The 23,229-nt window shown below is 44.4% G+C and overlaps 1 protein-coding gene across 4 annotated transcripts in view; it reads right to left on the minus strand.

The window, feature by feature from the left end:
* S6kII (Ribosomal protein S6 kinase II) overlaps positions 1-23,229 on the minus strand; it is a 1,295,804-nt gene that overhangs the window by 304,960 nt on the left and 967,615 nt on the right. For all 4 annotated transcript variants that reach the window (XM_076174453.1, XM_076174454.1, XM_076174452.1 and 1 more), the window contains exons 3-6: positions 5,166-5,294; positions 3,926-4,007; positions 3,033-3,193; positions 1,295-1,401 (exon numbers count right to left, since the gene is read on the minus strand). In XM_076174453.1, the coding sequence (XP_076030568.1) occupies positions 1,295-1,401; positions 3,033-3,193; positions 3,926-4,007; positions 5,166-5,294 (479 nt within the window). The remainder of the gene's footprint in view (positions 1-1,294; positions 1,402-3,032; positions 3,194-3,925; positions 4,008-5,165; positions 5,295-23,229) is intronic.

Here is a 23,229-nt window from a genome sequence, read left to right on the forward strand (position 1 = left end):
ATCTCGAGACTGAGTGCCAGCCCTCTCCAGACAGGTATGGCTGCTGATGGGATCTCAAGATGAGCGGTGGAGATGCGACATTCCATCGTGTATCTGGCAAGACCACCAAGTGCAGCTGCCATAATTGGTATGTATATATATACAGTACTAACTCTCATTAACGGACTAAAATGGGGGTAACGGTGTCCGTTGATGTGAATAATCCATTGGTTTGGAGTGGTTTTTGAGTGGCATAGCGATTGCACGCACTAAACAACAGCATCAAAAACAACAAAAACACCGCAAACACAGCTAATTAACGTCCGTTAATGAGAGGTCTCACTGTATACATATATACATACATTACATATATATATATACATACAAACATGTACATAGAATGATGTACATACATACATATACCAAGGGCTTTTTCTCCTTTACAAGGGAGGTAACAAAAGTCAAAAGGTATAATTCCACTCCCACCCATTTCATCCCGACACACTCCACTCCCATTCACCACCCCTCCCTCCCTCTTTCCTTGGCTCCTCCTGGATGACAGGTCATCCCTGCATCTCGCCCACTGTCCTGTTGTTTGTCATAACCTACATCATACATACATGCACCAAAGGCTTTTTCCCCCTTATAAAGGAGGTAGCCAAAAAACAAAGGCATAAAAACCATCCCACCCATCCCCTCCCTCCTTCTTATCTTAACTCCTCCTGGATGATGGATCATCCCTGCATCTCACCCACTGCCCTAGGTCAGAAGCAGTGCCACAAGACACAGCACATTCACAGCAAGGCTGCTTCATTACATCAGTGACCTCCCTCTCTGTCCCCTCATGCAGAAATGGAAAAGACGGGGAGAAATCCCTTCTCATAAGTCATAAAATATTTCACCCTGATGATGGGTTTAGACCAATGGTTCTCAAACACTGGGCGATGACAAGAACTTTGGGGGACCACAGCCAGCTGTGTTACTGTAATCTCTACCTGCATTTTGTTTTTAATCATTAATTTTGGGGGATGGCGTGTTGGGAGGGAAATAAGTAAAGGGTGCCACAATGATGTTCAAAGTTCCTAATATGGGGAATGGAGTGGGGAAGGGGCATGGTCACCCAAGTTACTGTAATCTCTTTAGCTTCATTTTGTTTTTAATTTTTAATTTTGGGGGAGGGTGTGTTGGGAGGAAAATATGTAAAGGGTGCCACAATGATGTTCAAAGTTCCTAATAGAGGGAATGGAGTGAGAATGGTTGAGAACCACTAGTTTGGATCTATGATTTTAGAAAGGAAACATAGGTTGACACTTACTTTTCTGGTTTTAAATCTCTATAGATTATGCCAATGGAATGTAGGTGATCTAATGCTAATGCTAATTCCGCCAAGTAGAATTTCACATCCTCTTCTGTAAACATAATCTGAAATAAAACAACATTAATTAATACAAATAACTTCACTCATACCAATAAATGTATGCTTAAAATCTCCAATACTTCCAGCAGTGTGTCATACATATTAACCACTTTGGTACGATGACCCCTGCTTAGGCATCATGAGGTGCAAGTGGGTACATGAAGATGCTAGTTTTGGCATCTTGATTATGTATATCTTTTGTAGTTGTACACAAGTAACCCCCAGATTCTGTGAACTGATTTGATCGTTACTTGTAGCAAAGGTTGAGAGGATGGCGGTTCGAATCTTGCCACTGGCGAAGTTAAACCAAGAGCATGGTTCATTAAATTCCATGCTACAAAGTCCTCTGTAAGGGGCACCATCCTAGCCTTCCGATGGAAGGAGTTTGTGACGTTAAACCATATCATCATTATTACTCATAGTAAAAGAGAATGAGTAATACAGCAGTGGCTTTATATTTCATAATGCAAGTAGTGTGATGAATCATACATATGGCAGCCAATGCTGGGCGCAAGAATTTCACTTGTACCGAAGTGGTTAAGGGAAAGATGGACAGAATATTTCAGGGTTTTGTTTAATATTGAGATGAAGTGTTATAAGGACAGACAGTATGGGAAATATGGTAGTGAGGCAGAGTGGGGAAAAAATTGAGCTGGTAGAAAGGGTTGATCAAAGAATACTAGGATGGTTTGGACATGTGGAAAGAATGAGTAAAGAATCACTAAGAGGGTGGAAGGCAGGGATGGAGGGAATGAACTTCACAGGAAGACCAAAGATGAAGCAGACGGACAAGGTGATAAGGGTACTGGATGCAAGAGGAATGTTCATCAGAGAAGGGAGGGGACAAGAGATAGGTACGAGGAATGGAAAGTGGTCACAAATAGGTGAGGAAATGATGCAGCCCAAAGGAATTTATTATCTGCTCTGTATTTTCTTGAGACAGGGCAGTAGGTGAGATGTAGGGATGACCTGTCATCCAGGAGGTGCCAAGATAAGAGGGAGGGAAGGGGATGAATGGGAGTGGAGTATGTTGGGGGATTCATATAATGAAGTGGTGAAGGTATACCAGCTTCAGCTGTTAGGTCCTCCTGCGGATGTACGGTATTTCGCTGCATTATATCTGACCACAGCAGTGGGTGAAGGACAGGAATGACCTTTAATCCATGAGTACCTAAGACAGGAGGGACAGCAAATGGATTTCTAGATTGGGTGAGAGATGGGTGTAGGGCAAATGTATACTCCAACTCAGTCATCCCCCTTATAAGGGGGGAGAGATTCTTTTGTTATATGCATGCGCAAGGTGTCCCAATAAAATGTATACACACCTTGAAAGATAGTTAATGCAGTAATTTTTTCACATGGATACAAGAATAATACTTTAAGTTAAATAATATGTAAAGAAATTAAAGAAAAGTTTAGACATCCTGTCTAGCTCCCCGACCCCCTGAGTATATCCAATATTACATTCAGTTACTAGTGATGTTGTAAAGTAAGTACATTTTTCTGGGACATTATGTATATATGACTTCATAAGTTCTAGGCTGTTGACACTGTGAATGACCATATTTCTCCAAGATGTCTACAACACCCCCTCCCCCCAATATACATGGTTTAATCCAGTAATATTGATACATACCTCTTTGGACAACCTAGTGAAGAGATCTCCGCCTCTGAGGAAATCTAGGATAAGATATAATTTTCCTTCGGTCTGGAATGCATAGTGGAGCTTGACCACAAAAGGATGCCGAACTTCTGCTAAGATGTCTCGCTCCATCTTGGTTCTAACTCTGTCACGAACTGCAAAAGGGGTAAGACCTGCTTTAGAATTTTACACTGACAGGCAGGAGAATTAAGTGATCACTAAAATATATTGAATTTGGTAATTACCAGAGCTGGGCACATTCCTCGGTGTGTTCCTAGGTGCATCCCTCGGTGCCCTGACTATATATGTGTCAGTCAGGACACTGAGGGGGGCACACACAGGAACACAAGGAATACACCCAACTCTGGTAATTACTACCCAAAACTCCTGTCACCCACACCTGCATTACATAAATATGACTTTTTTTCCTGTGGCTTTGTGAGATTTTTCCATTTCTTAACAAATTACATTTCTATCTGTAAATGATACTAATAATTACAATGGTATTTTGATATCGTATTTCCTTTGTTAATTTCAAAATGGATACCAGGACTTTTCATCTTCCACTTATGTTCTAAATTTCTGCAAAACACTGCCTGAGTTATTTAATTTCATGCATAAATGAAAACTGATATTCCTGTGAACAAGTTGTTTAAACACAGCAAAGAAACATGAACTGGGAGTGAAGTGTTTATTCCTGATGAGACGTCAAGAACAAACACTTCACTCCCAGTCCATGTCTCCTTTAAGCAACTTCATGCACAAAGTTTCATGACCACTTCATGTTGCGTGTACTACACACTCCACACAATAGAAACTATAAAATTTCTTAACAACACCTGTCTAGCAGTAAAGGGAAAATCGTAAACAACAACAAATAGGATTACCTTTAAGTGTGGCTTTCTTTAACACTTTCATGGCGTATAAGGTTCCCGAGTCAAAGCCTGTTATCTTACGGACAAGGAAAACCTGCAAGAAGAGAAATCACATTAATGTCGAAGAAAATATTCCAAATGGCATGAACAAGCTAAAATTAAGATATATACATGCATATGTACATACATATAGCCCAGCATCAAACATTACATGAATCTATATTGAAATATGATAATTGGAAATCAAGGATATAGACTAAATTGGAACTGTACATGAATTTGAGGCTAAGTATGATAAAATTGGGGAATATGAAACAGGATCCAATGAACATAGCTCCTTTCCTGTATATTACAATTTGGTAAATACAATTAGATGAATACATATATACATACACCAAAAGGCTATTTTCCCTTATAAAGAGTGGGGGGAGGGGACTTGTTCTAATCAAAGCATACATCCACCTTCCACATGTCTCACATCAATTCAAGCAATCTCCAACACCAAAAGGCTATTTTCCCTTATAAAGGATGGGGGTAGGGGACTTGTTCTAATCAAAGCATACATCCACCTTTCACATGTCTCATACCAGCCCAAGCAATCTCCGACCTAAGTAGAAACAAAATACTAGTAAATTTCTCAACCTGAGCTCATCAAATTCCAGCAACCACCCCAGCAGATCAACTGGCATCCATCCTTTTCACTCCTTTATCTTTGTTCCACTTCCAACATCCTACCTACCACATTCCCAAAATCAAACTCACTTCCTCCTTTCAGTTTAGTTGCACTCAATGTGAACACATCCATCTTTCTTCTCACAAACATACAACCACCCTTCTCCTCTTTTTTGCTTCTTCCACATAAATGCACATTTGAGGACCTAATTACCTGGATTCTGTTTTAAATATTCCCTCCCAACACCTTGTCTGCTTTGAGTCTTTGCAGGAAAGGGAAAGGGGAAAGGAAAGAGAGAGAAGGGATGAAAGAGAGAAGGGAGAAAGAGAGAGAAGGGGAGAAAGAGAGAAGGGGAGAAAGAGAGAAAGGGAGAAAGAGAGAAAGGGAGAAAGACAGAGAAGGGGAGAAAGAGAGAAGGGAAGAAAAGAGAAGAGAGAAAGAGAGAAGGGGAGAGAGAGAGAGAGAGAGAGAGAGATAGGGAAGGAGAAAGAGAGAAGGGGAGAAAGAGAGATAGGGAAGGAGAAAGAGCTATCACTAACATGACCCCTAAGAACTGTCGACCAAGATGCGGTCACTCACTTTGCCGAAGGAGCCCTGGCCAAGAACCTTGAGGAGCTCGAACTGACTTTGGTCCACTTTGTCATGGCCTTCTGGGACGAGATCACAAACCTCGAACTCATGTGTGCCATTCACTTCGCCATCCAAGTCCTGAAAGAAAAATAACAACACAAATTAGCACGGGATGCCATGATCAATTTACACATCTATAGATTTTTTTAAGCTTAGGTAAGTGGTAGAGAAGAGTTTATGGGAAAGAAAATAGATAATGACTAATGAGGACAAAAACAAAATGTAAATTTATACATCTATAGACAGCAATTAATGGGAACAAATACCCTGTCAATTTATACATCTATAGATAGCAAATAATGGGGACAAGTACCCTGATAAGTTATACATCCATAGAACTAATGAGGACAAATACCCTGTCAAGTTATACATCTATAGATAGCAAATAATAAGTATTAAATATCTATGAAGGAAATAGGCAAGAACGGGTATACCAATATAGTGGCTAACGAATGGAATAGACTTAGTAACCATGTTGTAAGCACTGAAATTATTGGTTGTTTTAAGAGAAGTGTTAGATAATTTTATGGATGGGGATGACAGGTAGTAATGGACAAACTGCCTAGTGTAGGCCTTATGGTCTCTTGTAGTTTCCTCTATTCTTATATTCTTATGTAGTGAAGACAAATACCCTGAGGTTATGCAACACAATATTTGCATGAATAATTTGTGGGGCTAATATAAATATACCTTGACATTACGCAACACAGTGACAGTCACAGTGACAATACTTACAAGTTAAAAGTTTTAAGTTACATGAATAATTTGTCGTGCAAACGTGTTCAAAAAGTACATTTTTAGATAGGAAGTGTGTGAAAATAAATCACAAAATTAACAATTACTTTTACAATATAGGATTGAAATTGGGATTGGCCACCAAAACAAATCGTCAAAGGAAAAATGTAAAAAAGAAAAAGCAACAGTATCACTGTAATGGTCTCGTGGTAAACAATCGACGCAGACAATGGAGTACACGAAATGGGAAAATAAAATGTGCTATCAAAACTTACAAAACACATTCTACTATTAATACCGGTCTTCAGATAATTTCCTTTGTGCAACAGAGTTAATGGGTTATCACAATGGGCTATTTCTCCTCGCACATCTTACCTCCAACCTCCATTTGAATTACTAGAATATTACTTCATTACAGAAATCTAGACTTATCTAAGAACATTTCAACAGTATGTCTACAATTTGTACAGGTTTACACTATTTTGATGCACTATTTAGCTTTGCGGATAGTCAAATATTTGGAGATTTGAAAAATAAAATATTGTAACCGAAGTCGTTTTTACTCAAACGAACTCTCAACTGTCGACGCTGGTGAAGCTCATGGAAGCCCAGTGTGATAGCCCCTCAAATGGAAGAATTTGGTGATGGTAGTAATTTATGATTGCGTAATCACAAGTGTTTGTACACTCGTGTATAGTTTGAACTTTGTACTGTTAAAGAGAAATGGGGGCTGGAGGTAGGATGTTGAAGGAAATAACTATTGTAAAAATACTGTTACCTTAGAAGCAAGTCTTGCCATGGATTCAGTCTCGCTACTGTTGTTCAATTGCATTACCTTCCATGCAATGGTCAATGTTCTTATGTTATATTCTTCTATCAAGTCTAGTTCCTTCAATTTCCTTATTTCATACGATCAACCAAAATCTTCCACACCCTCACTACCCACAACATGCAAGAAATGGTTTACCCACTGGGCGGTTAACGAATGGAATAGACTTAGTAACCACGAACTGAGCACTGAAACTATCGGTTGTTTTGAGAGGAGTGTTAGACAACTTTATGGATGGCGATGACAGGTGGCGTGGGACATAGATCTGCCTAGTGTATGCCTTATGGCCTCTTGCAGTCTCCTTCATTCTTATGCAACCCTAACGCTCCCAGATTCCAACTTTCTCCTTCCCTCAACCCTCTCATCCCCTCAACTATGCAGGCGCCCAGGCGCCCAAACGCCCATGGGCGCTTGTGACCTCTAGAAAGCTGAAACCTTTGTTTTCGTCACCCACGTATGCGAACAAGACAACAAACCTTCGAAACAATCCTTTCCACTAATGGTCGGATAAGATGTTCTTGTATGCACACATAATATAGACGGAATATAGTGAGTTCATGAACGGGGCGCGAACTCGGGTCCGCACTGTGGCGGCGTGACGTTAACCACTACACCAGAATACACACACATTAATATATATATATATATATATATATATATATATATATATATATATATATATTATATATATATATATTCCTCACAGAAGACTATGTAGCGTGGAATTTAATGAACCATGCCCTTGGTTCAACTTCCCCGGTGGCAGGATTCGAACCTCCTTCATTCGACCTTTGCCGCAAGCAACGACACACACACACACACAGACTCGAAAGGTTATGATAGTACTTTAACGAAGGGGAAGATGGTAGTCATTATATAAACTTCTGGCTCTTGGCAGTTGATTTTATTAAAATAATTCAACTTGACCATCATCTGGCCGCACCCGGCATCACCGCATAGTGTGACACCGACATCACAAAGCATTTTTCTTCAACGCGAGTGCCGTTGCACACCACCAGGCGATTCTATCAAACTGCGGAAGAGTCTCCCTCTTCAGTTATTTTACCTTTCCGGAATCGAAGTACCAGTGTTCCTGGCCCATGCCGTAGGAAATGCCAGACGCTCGTTCGCCTCGATGTCTGAGGCGGCGATGACCTGGTCTGACCTTGAGGTCTGAGAGCGGTACAAGAATCCCCATCCCCAACAACAATAGGGCCCCTGTCCGGGATGATAAAAAAAAAAAAAAAAAAAAAAAAGAGGAGCTGACTGGCGCTTGAGGACAGCTCGATCTTTTAGAGATTTTGTTCTGTCAAAGTCCGCATCGTCTTTCTCTTTCTCCTTTTTTCGGATACGAGGAGAATCCCTGAAGCGGCAGTGGCGATATTGGTGGTGGTGGTGGTGTTGGGGTTGGTGGTGTTGGGGTTAGTGGTGGTGGTGGTGCAGGGGTTAGTGGTGTTGGAGTTTGTGGTGTTGGAGTTAGTGATGTTGAGGTTAGTGGTGGTGGTGTTGGGGTTAGTGGTGATGTTGAGGTTAGTGGTGATGTTGAGGTTAGTGGTGATGGTGTTGGGGTTAGCGGTGGTGGTGGTGTTGGGGTTAGCGGTGGTGGTGGTGTTGGGGTTAGTGGAGGTGGTGTTGGGGTCAGTGGTGGTGTTTTTGGGGTTAGTTGTAGTGGTGTTGGGGTTAGTGGTGGTGGTGTTGGGGTTAGTGGTGTTGAGGTTGGTGGTGGTGGTGTTGAGGTTGGTGGTGGTGGTGTTGGGGTTGGGGTTAGTGGTGGTAGTGGTTTTGGGTTAGTGGTGGTAGTGGTGTTGGGGTTAATGGTGGTGATGGTTTTTGAGTTAGTGGTGGTGGTGTTGGCGTTAGTGGTGGTGGTGTTGGCGTTAGTGGTGATAATGGTTTTGGGGTTAGTGGTGGTTTTGGGGTTAGTGAAGGTTTTGGGGTTAGCGGCAGTGGCAGTAGTGGTAGTGGTAGTGGTAGTGGTGGTGATGGCGATGATGGTGGTGGCAGTGGTGATAGTGGTGGTGGCAGTAGTGGTAGTGGTGGTGGAGAGCGAGAACAATGAACTGTGTCTTTGGGAGACGGATCCTGACTGCTTTCACCACACAGTTCCACAAAGATGAAGGTCGTTGATAGCGGTTGTAGTGATGATGGTAGTTAGTAGTTGGTAGTAGTGGTAATTGGTGGTGGCAGTCGGTGGCGGTTGGTGGTGGTAATGGTTGTATTCGTCGTCGTCATCGTCGTCGTCATCGTCGTCGTCTTCGTCATCGTCTTCGTCGTCGTCATCGTACCGATAAGGAAAACCGGGTTAATACCATCTTCAAGAATCCTTTCAACCCAGAGTATCTGAAATCTTATCTTATTTTGGCGCCAAGCGATTTCATTCGCCTGACGGGCAGCAACTGTAGTTACTGACAAAGTTAACTCCCTTCGTATTATGACCTTTATAGACTTTATTATGGCTGACGCCTGGTGACCACATCTCGTTCAACTGCGTCATGACAGCAGGACAGGACTCGTAATAAAGGGTTTAAATTTAACAAATTTAGGTTTAAAAAGGAAATAAGCAAGAACTGGTTTACCAATAGAGTGGTTAACGAATGGAATAGACTTAGTAACCAAGTACTGAGCGCTGAAACAGCCGATTGTTTAAACAGAATATTATATAACTTCGTGGATGGGGATGATCGGGCTTAACGGACACGGAACTGCCTAGCGTAGGCCCTATGGTCTCTTGCGGTCTCCTCCATTCTCATGCTCCTTCGCGAAACGTACCTGCTCCTCGAGTCTGCAATAAGGCAGCGAAGACTCCTCCTCCGATAGGATGGGAATGGCCAAGTCGAAGGTGAAGCCGCTCTTCGTCGGAGAGTCTGCCGGGACTCCCGCCCGGATGACCCTCCGGGTGCCCATGACTCCCCCAAAGGGGAGACGGCCTGGGGCCGCCTCCTCCTCCCTCCCCTGGGGGAGGGGAGGTGTTGCCTTGGAGGACACTGTACCTAGCACGAGTCACCGATTTCCTCAGTCCCGTGGGTCTCGCTTGAGTATTCCTTGTTTGTTTGTTTTTTTCCACGCTTTCAAATCCTACCTCTTTCGGCTCTATGACACTTTGTATCCTCGAAACACTTTTTTGACTTCGCTAAGGCACTGCATCACCTTCTACTGGATGTTACGAGAACACAAGTCTGAGGACATGACGTCCGTCCGGTTTCCACCGCCGTCGTCGTCGTCTCTGTCCTATGAAGTCTTTGGCGGTTATCCACGTTCTTCGGCAAGGTCATCATGGACGCGGCACTGCATCTGAAGAACACTCTGGCCCACAGAGGACGACGCAAACCCTCCGTCATGAAACCACGTTCTCGGCTGAGGCTAAGGGCAGAAGCTTCCTCCTGAAACAGGCGGCGCTGTCACCTGAGGCCACCGAACGCGTGCACGCGCGCACACACACACAAAAGGCACCTGTGTGTGTGTGTATAAGTAAACCGCGACTTCCCTCCACTGCCGTCCTCGAGAATGGCCTAGTGGCAAAGCCTCGTGGCTCCTGGAGACTACCAGGGGCTTCACCGCCGACGCGAACTGGAACACGAACGCACGCACGAACCCGTGTTAAAGAAAAGCACCCCTACCCACCACACCACCATACACAATGCATAGGATGATGAAGACTATATGCAGACGTACATGGCACCATACACAATACATGGGAAGATGAAGACGTACATGGCACCATACACAATACATGGGAAGATGAGGACTGTATGAAGACGTACATGGCACCATACACAATACATGGGAAGATGAGGACTGTATGTAGACGTACATATGGAATGTAATGAAAAGGCGTACAGACGGATGAGAAGGAGATGTGGGTCAAAGAAACAGGAAAAGGGGGAGGGAGAGGGAGAGAATGGGGGAGAGATACAATGATGAAGAGGAAGGTATGGGAGGGGGTGAGGCAAGGAAGGGGGGAGTGAGAGGGAGGGAGAGTGGAAAAGAGGAAAAGAGAGAGAGGGAGGGAGGGAGACAAATAAATAGAAAAAGAAAAAAGATAGATGGAGGAGGGAGGGAGGGAGGGAGGGAGGGAGAGAGAGAGAGGGAGAGAGAGAGAGACATTGAACGAAAAAAAGGAGGGGAGAAAAATGGGGAGAGTAGGAAAAATTAAGAACAAACGAGAGATAAATGACAGCATGAGCCTTGAAATAAAATAATTAAAGCAAAGTAAGTTAGGGACGAAGAGAGGAAGAGAAAGACGCCAAGGCAGAAAGATAGAAGATAGGAAGAACAGGAGGACGAATAAGAGGAGATAGGAAGAACAGGACTAATAAGAGGAGATGGGAAGAACAGGAGGACGAATAAGAGGAGATAGGAAGACCGGAAGGACGAATAAGAGGAGATGGGAAGAACAGGAGGACTAATAAGAGGAGATGGGAAGAACAGGAGGACGAATAAGAGGAGATAGGAAGAACGGGAGGACGAATAAGAGAAGATAGGAAGAATGGGAGAGCGAATAAGATAAGATAGGAAGAACAGGAGGACGAATAAGAGAAGATAGGAAGAACAGGACTAATAAGAGGAGAGGAAGAACAGGAAGACAAATGAAATCAGAAGAATGAAGCGGAGAAAATGCAGAAGAGGAAGAGGAAAGGATGACGAAGAGGAGGTTGAAGAGGAAAGCGAAGAGGAGGAATTGCAAGAACAAGAGTAGAAAAATAAATAAATAAAATAAATAAGTGAATAAATAAATAAAGTGTAAAGCAAGGATTAGGCGAATCACTAGTAAAAGCAGCGCCAGCAGTAGGAAAAGAAGGAGGAGGAGGAGGACGAGGGGAGGAGAAAGAGGAGGAAGATGAAGTGGGGGAGGAGGAGGAGGATGAAGGAAGGAGGAAGCAGATGGAAAATAAGGAGGGAGAAAAAGAATAGGAGGAAGATGAAAAAGAGGAGGGGGAGGAGGAGGAGGAGGAGGAGGAGGAGGAGGAAGGAACAGAAGGAAAACAAGGAGGAAGAGGAGTGAGGAAAACAAGAAAAACGAGGTGGAGGAAGAGGAAGAGGAGGCAGGAAAATCAGGTGGCATAGAAACTGGAGGATAGGGATGGTTAAATCACAATAAGAGATTATGAGAACAACTATACGGAGAGAGAGAGGGAGAGGGGGAGAGAGAGAGAGGGAGGGAGGGAGGGGAGAGAGAGAGGGAGGGAGAGAGAGAGAGAGAGAGAGAGAGAGAGAGAGAGAGAGAGAGAGAGAGAGAGAGAGAGAGAGTGGGGGGGGAGAGGGAGAAGGAGAGAGAGAGAGAGAGAGAGAGAGAGAGAGAGAGAGAGAGAGAGAGAGAGAGAGAGAGAGAGAGGGAGAGAGAGAGAGAGAGAGAGAGAGACAGAGAGAGAGAGGGGGGCGGGAGAGAGGGAGGAGAGGGAGAAGGAGGGATGGAGGGAGGGAGGGAGAGTAGAGAGAGTAGAGAGTAGAGAGTAGAGAGTAGAGAGAGATACCTACCAACAACACCATAATCGGACAGGAGATCTTGACGAGGAAGAGGCAGCAGGAAGTGTATTTGGACCTCTTACGGGGTGCCCAGGGGGACCCCACCGCAGGGCCTTCACAGCGCCACATGGCCCGAAGAGGTCCCCTCCGAAGGCGTGGACCCTTTGGCTAAAGGACCTGGAGAGGCGACAGAGGCCTGAGGTCTCTGTGTGTGTCTGTGTGTGACTGTGTCTCTCTGCAAAACGTCCTGTGTCGAAGCCCGCGCAGAAACTACTTGACCGTTGGCAAAAACAGCTTGAGAGCTCAATCAGCACAGGCTACCGGCATGTGACGTTTTGGGTGGTGGTGGTGGTGGTGGTGGTGGTGGTGGTGGTGGTGGTGGAGGTGGTGGTGGTGGTGGTGGTGGTGGTGGTGGTGGTGGTGGTGGTGGTGGTGGTGGTGGTGGTGGTGGTGGTGGTGGTGTGGTGGTGGTGGTGGTGGTGGTGGTGGTGGTGGTGGTGGTGGTGGTGGTGGTGGTGGTGGTGGTGGTGGTGGTGGTGGTGGTGGTGGTGGTGGTGGTGGTGGTGGTGGTGGTGGTGGTGGTGGTGGTGGTGGTGGTGGTGGTGGGTGGGGAGGAAGAAGGGCAGGCAGAGGCGTTCCCACCTTCTTCCTCTGATCCCATGACATACTTTCATTATGTAAGGCCGTCTCCGTACGGAAGAACAATGGGAGGGTCATCTTAAAATACGTTTCTCTAAAATCCGATTTTTTTTTCAAACCTCGAATTTGCGAAATCTAGATCATCCTGGATACAAGATGCACTTTATGGTATCATTTACCAAAGGATGTTCGCTGTGGAGTTCGAGATGACGGCAGTTCGAACCATTCCGCCAGCGAGTTGGACCAAGGGTATGGTCCATTACATTCCACGCTACAAAGTCCTTTGTAAGGGGCATCGTACTAGAGAGAGCGAGGGAGAGGTAGAGGGAGAAGTAGATAAAAGATATATAGATAGAAAGGAGGGAGAGGAGAAAGAGAGATAAAGAGAAGAGAGGAAGAGAAAGGGTTAAAAGCCTCTCAACTGTTCAGTTTCCTGGAGCCAGGCAGTTTTAATCTCTACAGGCCAAGAGATCTCAACTAACCTTTTCGATGCTCTCCGAGACATTTGCCCTGGTCGCCTCTAGGTCATTCTTTCCGTGAAACGGGGTACGGACAGTTGGTCATCGGACAGTTGGTCACCAGACAGGTCACCGGACAGTAGGTCACCGGACAGTTGGTCACCAGACAGGTCACCAGACAGTTGGTCACCAGACAGTTGGTCATCGGACAGTAGGTCACCGGACATTTGGCCACCGGACAACTGTTCTGTGGACAATTGCTCACCGGATAATTGTTCCATGGACAATTGTTCACCAGTTAATAGGGGTCCCTCTTCGTCATTTCTCACCCTAAATATGTAGGTATATTATCACTATCATGGAATGGGGCCATGCCGACCATGTGAGACATCACTTGCAACATTGCTTTAATTTTCTTAAGGATTGTCTACTGTGTGTATAATAGTGACACCACCCCAAAGTTTCCTTAAGAGTGACGTAGGCAAGGTCATCATATCAAGACAGCAGGGTAGGACTCGTAGTTCGATATATAAAGGGTTTACTGTACTACCAAATCATGTCACACATCTCGTCTTTCCGTGACGTCACTCAGGCGTGCTTGTGACGTCATTATGGCCCCCTAATTGAACCCACACAACTGCGCTCGATATCTTCGGTTCTAAGTTAGGTCAGATTAGGTCAGGTTAGGTTAGGTTAGGCATCTTTGACTCTCATCTCGCTTTCTGGGGGGTAAAATGTCGCCCAGCATAATATCAAAATTCTATTATTTCTGTTAATAACAATAGCTAAGAGAAATACAATGAAAATAAAAAAACAAGTGCATTTCAATTAACTGCCTGGACGCGGGTTCGTAAATAAAACACTTTAGGAACGAAATACAAACTGGGAATTTGTCGAAAGCTGATGACGTCATCTCGCCACTCGGCATTAGTTATGTGACATTTTGTGACGTGACACACCTGTGTGTGACACCTTAGGTCTGTTTAGGTCACATCACCAAATGTCGTCGAGTTCGAGGAGTTCGATGTCGATGAAGACTTTTGCTATTGTGGATAGGAGGTAAGGGAACACGGGCTGAGGGAAATACTTTGAAGAAGCCTCTGAAGAAGCCACTCAGGCGAAACTAGTCAGGAATAAAAGTATTTCCCTCAGCCCGTGTTCCCTTACCTCCTATCCACATTCGTCACAATGTATACACTTTTGCTATTCTTAAAGAAATGATGGAGGAAATAGACAAGAACTGGTTCAGTTCGAAGCTTCAAGATTCGTTTAGATAATCATCTAAGCAAGATGCTGTAATGACTGTCATTTATTTCATATTATTTGTTTACTTTTTTGTTATTGTCTGTTTGTTTATTTGCTTGATTTTCATTATTATTATTTATTACTTCCCAGGCTACCTCCCTTGTAAGGGGGAAAAAGCCATTGGTATATGTATGTAAATACTATTTACCTGCTTGGTTATTTAACTATACCTAGGCATTTATTCTACTTGTTATTATTTACATTATAATTTTTATATATTTTTTATTGATCATTATTATATTTTTCGCATCCGACCTAGTTATGGACCAAAAGGTCTCCTGTCGGCATGCTCCGCCTTTGTAGAAGAACTGGTTTACCAACACAATGGACAACGGATAGAATAGACTTGGTAACCATATAATGAGCGCTGAAACTATCGGTTGTCTTCAGAGAAAATTAGATAAGGAAGGACAGGTTGTAAGGAGCATGGAACTGCCTAGTGTAGGCCTTATGGTCTCTTTGAAGTCTCCTCCATTCTTAAGTGATTTAGTTACGTTCCAGTAAAGGCTGACTGCGAGGCATTAGGAAAGCTTCGAGCCTTTGTACTAAAAGATGTTCATAAGAATATAAGAATGAAGGAGACTGCAAGAGACCATAAGGCCTACACCAGGCAGTATCATGTCTATTACCACCTATCTATCCTCCTCTTAAAACAATCAATAGTTTAAGCGCTCACTAACTACATGGTTACTAAGTTTATTCCATTCGTTAACTACCCTACCGGTAAACCAATTCTTGTATATTTCCTTCCTAAACCAGAATTTGTCCAATCTAAGTCTATTACTACGAGTCCTGCCCTGGTGTCTTAATATGATGACCTTGTCTTCATCACCCGATGTTCATATCACTACCGAACACCATGAACGTATATTTACGTCGTCGTAATAAATACATGTGCCAGGGTGCATACATTCATGGCTGCTGATGACACAGCACCCTATGTCATGAAAGGCCGCTTACATCAAAACAAACATTACTAAATACGGCTTGAGTTATAATACCAGCTAATGAAGGCTGAGTGACGTAGGCACGAGCTTAGGCCACAGTGCCACGTATTGATAATGACGTCACAGTGCCACGTTCCGGAGTATTTACTGTACATCGGAGTGCCAATGTCACCCGATACTCCCCATGTTATAACCTCGCGTATTAGTGAAGGCCATTTACCTCACAGTGTCAAGGAGTCTATGACAAGCAGGTTATTTCAAGGCGCCACAAAACACCTGCTAAGACACATTTCCAATTAACTCTTGCTTACGTCATTCGGCCTTCATCAACTGGCAACGTCGCTAACCACCATAAACAACTGCCGACGACCTCCAAACTTCACATTCCGCTGACAATTCCAGTTTTAAAACTGACAACATAAACGCTGAGTGGTTGATCACGCAGGTCTCCGTAAAAGGCAACAGAAGAACATAAGCATAGGGGGAGAGTGCAAGAGACCATAAGGCCTGCACTAAGCCGAGAAATGAGCAAACTGGCACGGGGATCTTTGATCAACCACGATATCAGCTGGCTTCTCCAAAGGTACACCTATTTATCCTTTGGCATGCCGTTGTGGTGCGTTGGTTTCAATCTCGCCACATACCCTATGGAATCTCGCGTTCGCAGATAAGCGCTTCCTGGTGTAGGCTCCTCACTTATGAATTGCTATCCATATCAGTTCCATTAGTTTCCTCACGACCGCAACAAAGATTAGTACTAAACATCATCTTCGTCCCGGGACTTTGCCACCTAAACCTAATCTAGGTCAATCTATGACCTTGCGTGACCCCACTTGCCCTCTTCCTCTCACTTAATCCTCCTGGGGTGCGGGCAGTCGCTCCCTAGACAAGTGATGAATAGGATACGTTAATATTTCCCCCCAAATGAACAAATACAGAACCTGATACATCACACCAATAATGCGATTCTCTAACTGGACAAGAACTCTTCTATACTCCTCCTTTCTTCTTCTTTACCTTTCTCTTCCCTCTTGCACCTCCTCCTCCCACCTTCCTCTTCCCTCTCTCCTCCTTCTATCTTCAGTCTTCCTTTCCAATAACGAAGGTACTACGGCTTCGTTTGTGTGTGCGTGTGTGCGTGTGTGTGTGTGTGTGTGTGTGTGTGTGTGTGTGTGTGTGTGTGTGTGTGACAGACAGAGAGAGAGAGAGAGAGAGAGAGAGAGAGAGAGAGAGAGAGAGAGAGAGAGAGAGAGAGAGAGAGAGAGAGAGAGAGAGAGAGAGAGAGAGAGAGAGAGAGAGAGAGGGGGGGGAGGGGGGTAGGCGGCTTGTCACCCCCACCTCTGACCTCCAACATTCTTTAAAAGGAAATAAATCACGAGAAATGATGACCAAATTATTTGGGAATTTTATTCGTATAAAAGAGTGAGGCGAAACGGGAAAAGGTGTGAAGATTGGGGATGTTTGTTTTGTGGATGTGTGTGTGTGTGTGTGTGTGTGTGTGTGTGTGTGTGTGTGTGTGTGTGTGTGTGTGTGTGTGTGTGTGTGTGTGTGTGTGTGTGTGTGTGTGTGTGTGTGCGCGTGCGTTTTGTAATGGGTGTTGTTTTACCTGGGAGTGTTTTGTCCATATTTTTTTTTCAAATTCGGGCTATGTGGGGAGTTTATGTGGAAGTCACAGGCGTGGGCAGTGTATGGGTAATGGTAAGCTATAGTTACGCTAAACTTGTAGATTCACACGGATGAAGAACGAAAATTGAGCGGAGGTGAAGGGAAAGAGAGGGATTGCGTGGGCAGAGAGAGAGGAGGTGACTGACCGCGAGATCAGTCAGGAGGAGGAGGAGGAGGAGGAGGATCCTGCCTCTTCTTCTGAAGAAGAAATGAAGAAGTTTCAAGAAGAGCCACGGCAAAAAGATCACTGACAGGAACCGTCAGATGTAGACAACTTTCTTTTCCAGGTCATATCATCTGCGCAGGAGAACTGGAAAAAGGTCAGCTTGCTTGGAATGACTGAAGGAAAGAGGGCTCATGGTAGAGAGCGTATGTGGGTAGCTTACTGCAGGATGTTCGAGGGGGAAGGAAAGTTCGAGACTTCATGAGATTGACTCGAGATCGGAGGAGACGGAGTTCCGTGGTCGCCGAAGTCGGAGACGTGGCACCTCGTACAGTAAGGAGGATCCGATGGGAGGACGAAACACCCCGAGCGTATATCCACATCACCAGGAACAACCGAGTCCTGGGATCGTGGTACTACCAAAGGCAGTCGTAGCTCCTCTTGGGGATCGGTGCCACCTGCGTAGAGCCGATGGCCAAGGCTGGTTGCCGCCGTTTGGTCCCCATGCACGCAAACAACACAACATACACTCTATAAAGGATTTGTGGGAAAACCCAGTTTCGGCTGTGGCATTCCTTGGGGGAGATGGGACTGCTCGGACAGACAGTCTAGGGAACGACAACAACAACAACCGAGTCCGGGGATCCACGTCTGAGCTAAATCTATTTTCGCTGGGGCAGTGCCCCTTGCCGAGCGATTATCATCAAATGCTGCCGGTGTGGGTTGCCTCATCTCATGTTCTCTGAATCTCTCTTCTGACGACCGGAAGTCATCTCGCGAACGGGATCCGTGGATGATGCAAAACACAAATGACCTCCTCCAAGAAGAGGTGATTCTGTTATAACTTTATCCAAATGGGGCGACATTCAAGTCCACTACACCACGGCTAACTCTGAAACCAACAATACTATCGCCATAATCGCCAACTGAAGAAAATTTTGCATAGTATTACCCACTTCAGTAAAGGTCAAATTCTCGCCGGTAACATCAACTGCCTGATGTACGATGATTCGATGATGCACCACAATACTCGCGTTTAAAAAACAAAATCACAGTTGTATCACTCATTCTCTTTCACTCTAAATATCAACAATCACAGAAAATCTGATCAAGCCAGTTCACAGAATATGGGGGTCACTCAGCTACAATTACAAAATAAATATAAACCAAATGCGAACGCCGGCATCCTCATATATCCTCTCACGGCCCATGACGCCTACGGAGGCATCATCGTATGAAAGGGGTTAAACCAGTCTCAACCAGGTTAGGAATCCTAATCATACATACATACATATACAAAGGCTTTTCCCCTCTTACTAGGGGGGTAGCCAAAAAGGAAAAGGCATAAAATCATTCCCACCCATTCCATCCCTGAAAACACTCCACACCCCTCCACCCTCCCTCCCATCTTAGCACCTCCTAGATGTAGAATGTCGATATCAAAAATCATGATAAATAAAATGTCACGTGAGTAATCACCTCTTCAGTCCTGCTATAAGATACGATTGCAGATCTATCGAAATAAACACAAAAAATGTGACGACGGAGTCTTTACTAGTACGTTCCGCTTGTTACAGTTTTTTCAACTGGTTATATACATCAGGGGATATTTTGTCCCAGGGGTGTTTCGTACGGGGTTTCTGTCTGGGGTGTTTTGTCCGGACACCGATTTATGGGGGGCGCTAACAAGCAATAATGTCACTCTCAACCACCCTCTCTCTTTCCTATTCTTTCTCATTCCCCCCTCTTTCCTTCTCTCTCATTACCCCCTCCTTTTTCTCTCACGTTCTCCACTCTCTCTTTCTCTCATTTCCCCCTCTTTCTCTCATTATCCCCTCTCTCTTTTTCTCATTCCCCGCTCTCTCTTCTCCCTTTCTCCTCCCTCATACATACGCGCAGACACACACACACACACACACACACACACACACACACACACACACACACACAATACGTACACATGAAAGGGGAGGAGGGGGAAGTGGGGGGAAGGAGGACGATACCTGGCACTAGAGAGGCTTCCCTCATGACCTCCCCACCACCACCACCAACACAATAACAACGACCACCACCATCACCAACCACAACCACTACCACCACCACTGCCACCTTTAGCACCAACAACCGCGACCACGACCATAACCACCGTCACCAACCCCAGCACAACCACCACCAACAACCATAGCAACCACTACCACCACCACCACCACTGGGTCACGACCTCGGACCTTAATCTGACTGTAACTAAAACCTCATGACTTAACCTGACCTAATTCCCGTCTGCGGAAAGACTTCGCCTATTTGTCGTGGAACTCCTTAAGAGAACCAATCCATCTCTGACCTTTAGGTCCTTAAAAAGGTCGACTGTGACCTTTGGGTCCTTAAAAAGGTCAACTGTCATTGGCGTAGACAGGTGGTTCTCAGACTTTGTTCGACCAAGGAACCCTTTTTATGACAGAATGTAAACAAAGGACGCCTTCACATAGTGGACAGACACGAAAGGGTGATATACACAAAATAACAATTAACAGCATGAATAATTACAGAAATAATTAATACACAAAAATAATAGAAATAACAATGTTTTCTACACGCCTGGCTACAGGTGGTTCAAATTCCATCAGGGTCCCCAGATGGCTCTCACGGACCCCCTGTGAAAGTCCCACGGTTCCCTGAGGTTCCGCGGACCCCACTTTTGAGAAACCACGGGGTAAAGGACGGATGTGGTTGCCCTATATTCGCGTGCGTTTGGGATCACAAAATTAAAAAAAAAAAATCCACATTCTCTCTTATCCACTTTATGGATGGGGATGACAGGTGGTAATGGACATGGAACTGCCTAGTGTAGGCCTCATGGTCTCTTGCAGTCTCCTTCATTCTTATGTTCTTATGATACGCTGTAGCCTAACTCACCGACTGCTGGGGTTAGACTGGGGATTAGCTGGGGGTAATGCACGGGTGGAGGGAGGGATTTTTGATCGATTTATTTGTTATTTTTGGCGCCGCAATAACACGGTCGTTCGGCGCCCCTAAAGAAATACTGAAGGCAGAAAAGGTGGTAGGCTGACACGTTTACATTACAAATATAATTTTGGTGAAGAGGAGGAGGAGGAAGAAGAGGAGCAGTTGGAAGAAGAGGATGAATAAGATGAGGAGGAAGAGGAGGAGGAAGAGGAGGAGGAAGAGGACGAGGAAGAGGAGGAGGAAGAGGACGACGACGACGAGGAAGAGGAGGACGACGAGGAGGAAGATGAGGACGACGGCAAGGAGGAAGAGGAGGACGACGACGAGGAGGAAGAGGACGACAACGAGGAGGAAGAGGACAACGAGGAGGAAGAGGACAAGGAGGAGGAAGAAGAGGAGGAGGAAGAGGTGGAGGGGACCTGTCGAGCAACATCAGGATTAAAACAGTTCCCATTATTCCTCGATCTATATTTCGTTAAAAAATATCTGAATGCAATGGCGGCCAAGCGCTTAATCCTATTAAGAGTTAAAATTGGTTCGCATTTATATTGGTTCACGCCCGGCCAAAATAAAAAGTCACAAATAAATTACTCCGTAAATAGATTGGTAAAGAATAGACAACGTTTGTGCTTATGAAATGCTGTTTCACCTAGGGAACGGTACCCTGAGCTTTGTACACAAAGCATAAATTTGACTCAATTTTATGTCTAAGGTTAGGTTTAGGGGGTAGACAGAGGTTGAGGGGGCCCCTGACAGGATAGACAGAAGAGACAGGAGGATGTGGACAAAACCCCGTCTTCTGTTTTATTTATTTATTCATTTATTTTCAAATCTTTCACCTTTATATCTCTATTTTAACCTTGTGGCTTACCGAACGAGATATTGTTTATGTTCATAGTGTGTACACACACAAACAATAATTATACTCATTTTTTTAATCTTTTTAACATTGTAATTACACATTTACCAAAGTCACCCCAAATCTATTTTAAAGAAAACCAAATTATCTTGTTCAACAAAGAGAAATGCCAAGACTTCAGGGGTGACTTTACAAATCCACACGATACGTCACACACTATTTATAAACTTAAAACTATCGAGTCTTCCTGTCTCAATGTACAGGAAGAATCTAAAATATTTTTATTCAAAATAATTTCGTATTTAGTTTCGAGTATATGAACATCAAAACTGTATGTTGACTAACGGGGTTATCACATTGGGCTTCCACGGGCTTCACCAGCTCCGACAGTTGAGAGTTCGTTCGAGTGAAAACGACTTCGGTTACAATATTTTTATTTTTCAAATCTCCAAATATCAAATTATCTTTCCGTCATATATAGAGCAAAGCTGAATGATGAACTAAGAGGTTGTAAGCCTACATGAATGTTAGACATACTATTAAAATATTCTTAGAGAAGTCTAGATGTCTTTGAGCGAAGTCCTATTCTATTTATTCCAATGGAGGTTGGAAGAAGGATGTTGAAGGAAAAACAGCCCAGTGTGATAAGCCTTTCACACATTGCGACATTGGTCCCGCCTTCGTGTTGATGTTCACAATAGGCTTATTTCCCTTCAACATCTCCTTCGAGGACACTTAGCGCGGGACATCTTTCCGGAAAACCCACACAGACCCTCTCGCGGGCGGATAATACGCGGACGCTAAACGGGAAGAATTAAAGGATTCGAACATCAATTGGACAATGAACTGGGTTAGGATAAGGGTTTAGGGTGGGATCAGAATTAGGGTCAGGACTGGGATTAGGTTTGAAAGGGTTTAGGATTAGGATTGGGGATTAGGATTGGGGAGAGGGATGGAGTGACGGGTGATCCGGTTTCTAAAGCAGCGTTTCTCAACCAGGGTTCCCTGGAACCCTAAGGTTCCGCAAAAGGTCCCTAAGGGTTCCGCGAGAACAAGTGAGATAAGCTAATGTACTTTTGATATTTTTATTTAATTTCATATACGTAATATAATTAAACACGCACGACATACTCTCGGTTATTGTGATAATGTAATATAGACATCATCCTATCTAACCTATTATAACGATGAAAAAAATTGAGAAAGATATGGTGTAAATATATATATATATATATATATATTTTTTTTTTCACAGGAGTTCCTTGAGACTTGCAATCTATCTTAAAGGTCATGCAAGGGTAAAAAGGTTGAGAAACGCTGTTCTAAAGCGATCACGAGTGGGATTATTAACTACGCGAGATGGGAGACGATTCCATTCTTGGATGCCGCGGAGAGAACACAGTAGACGCCCTTGCATGGCACCATTTCCTGTGATGTAACGCCACGACTGGTTTCGACATTAAAAACATATTTTTCTCCAATGTAAAACAAAGGTCAGCTATAGGCTAAAAAGAGTGAAAGTGACAGAGAGAGAGAGAGAGAGAGAGAGAGAGAGAGAGAGAGAGAGAGAGAGAGAGAGAGAGAGAGAGAGAGAGAGAGAGAGAGAGAGAGAAAGAGGGAGGTAAGGGGAGGAGGGGAGGGGAGAGGGAGGAAGAAGGGAAGGGGAGGAGGGAGGGTAAGAGAGAGACAGACAGAGATGGGAGAGAGGAGGGAGAGAGAGGGGAGGGGAGAAGGGAGACAGGAGAGAGAGAGAGCAAGAGAGAGAGCGAGAGCGAGAGCGAGAGAGAGAGAGAGAGACAGAGAGAGACAGAGAGAGAGAGAGAGCGAGAGCGAGAGCGAGAGAGAGAGAGAGAGAGAGAGAGACAGAGAGAGAGACAGAAAGAGAGAGAAAGAGAGAGAGATACGGATATAACCCCCCGGGAAGGGAAGTCCACCTGTATCCTCGAATAAATCAAAACATCATTTGCCCGCCTCGCCTCCCCTACA

The sequence above is a fragment of the Oratosquilla oratoria genome, chromosome 36 (genome assembly GCF_046742065.1).
Source record: "Oratosquilla oratoria isolate Oo_2021 chromosome 36, ASM4674206v1, whole genome shotgun sequence".
Classification (NCBI taxonomy): domain Eukaryota; kingdom Metazoa; phylum Arthropoda; class Malacostraca; order Stomatopoda; family Squillidae; genus Oratosquilla; species Oratosquilla oratoria.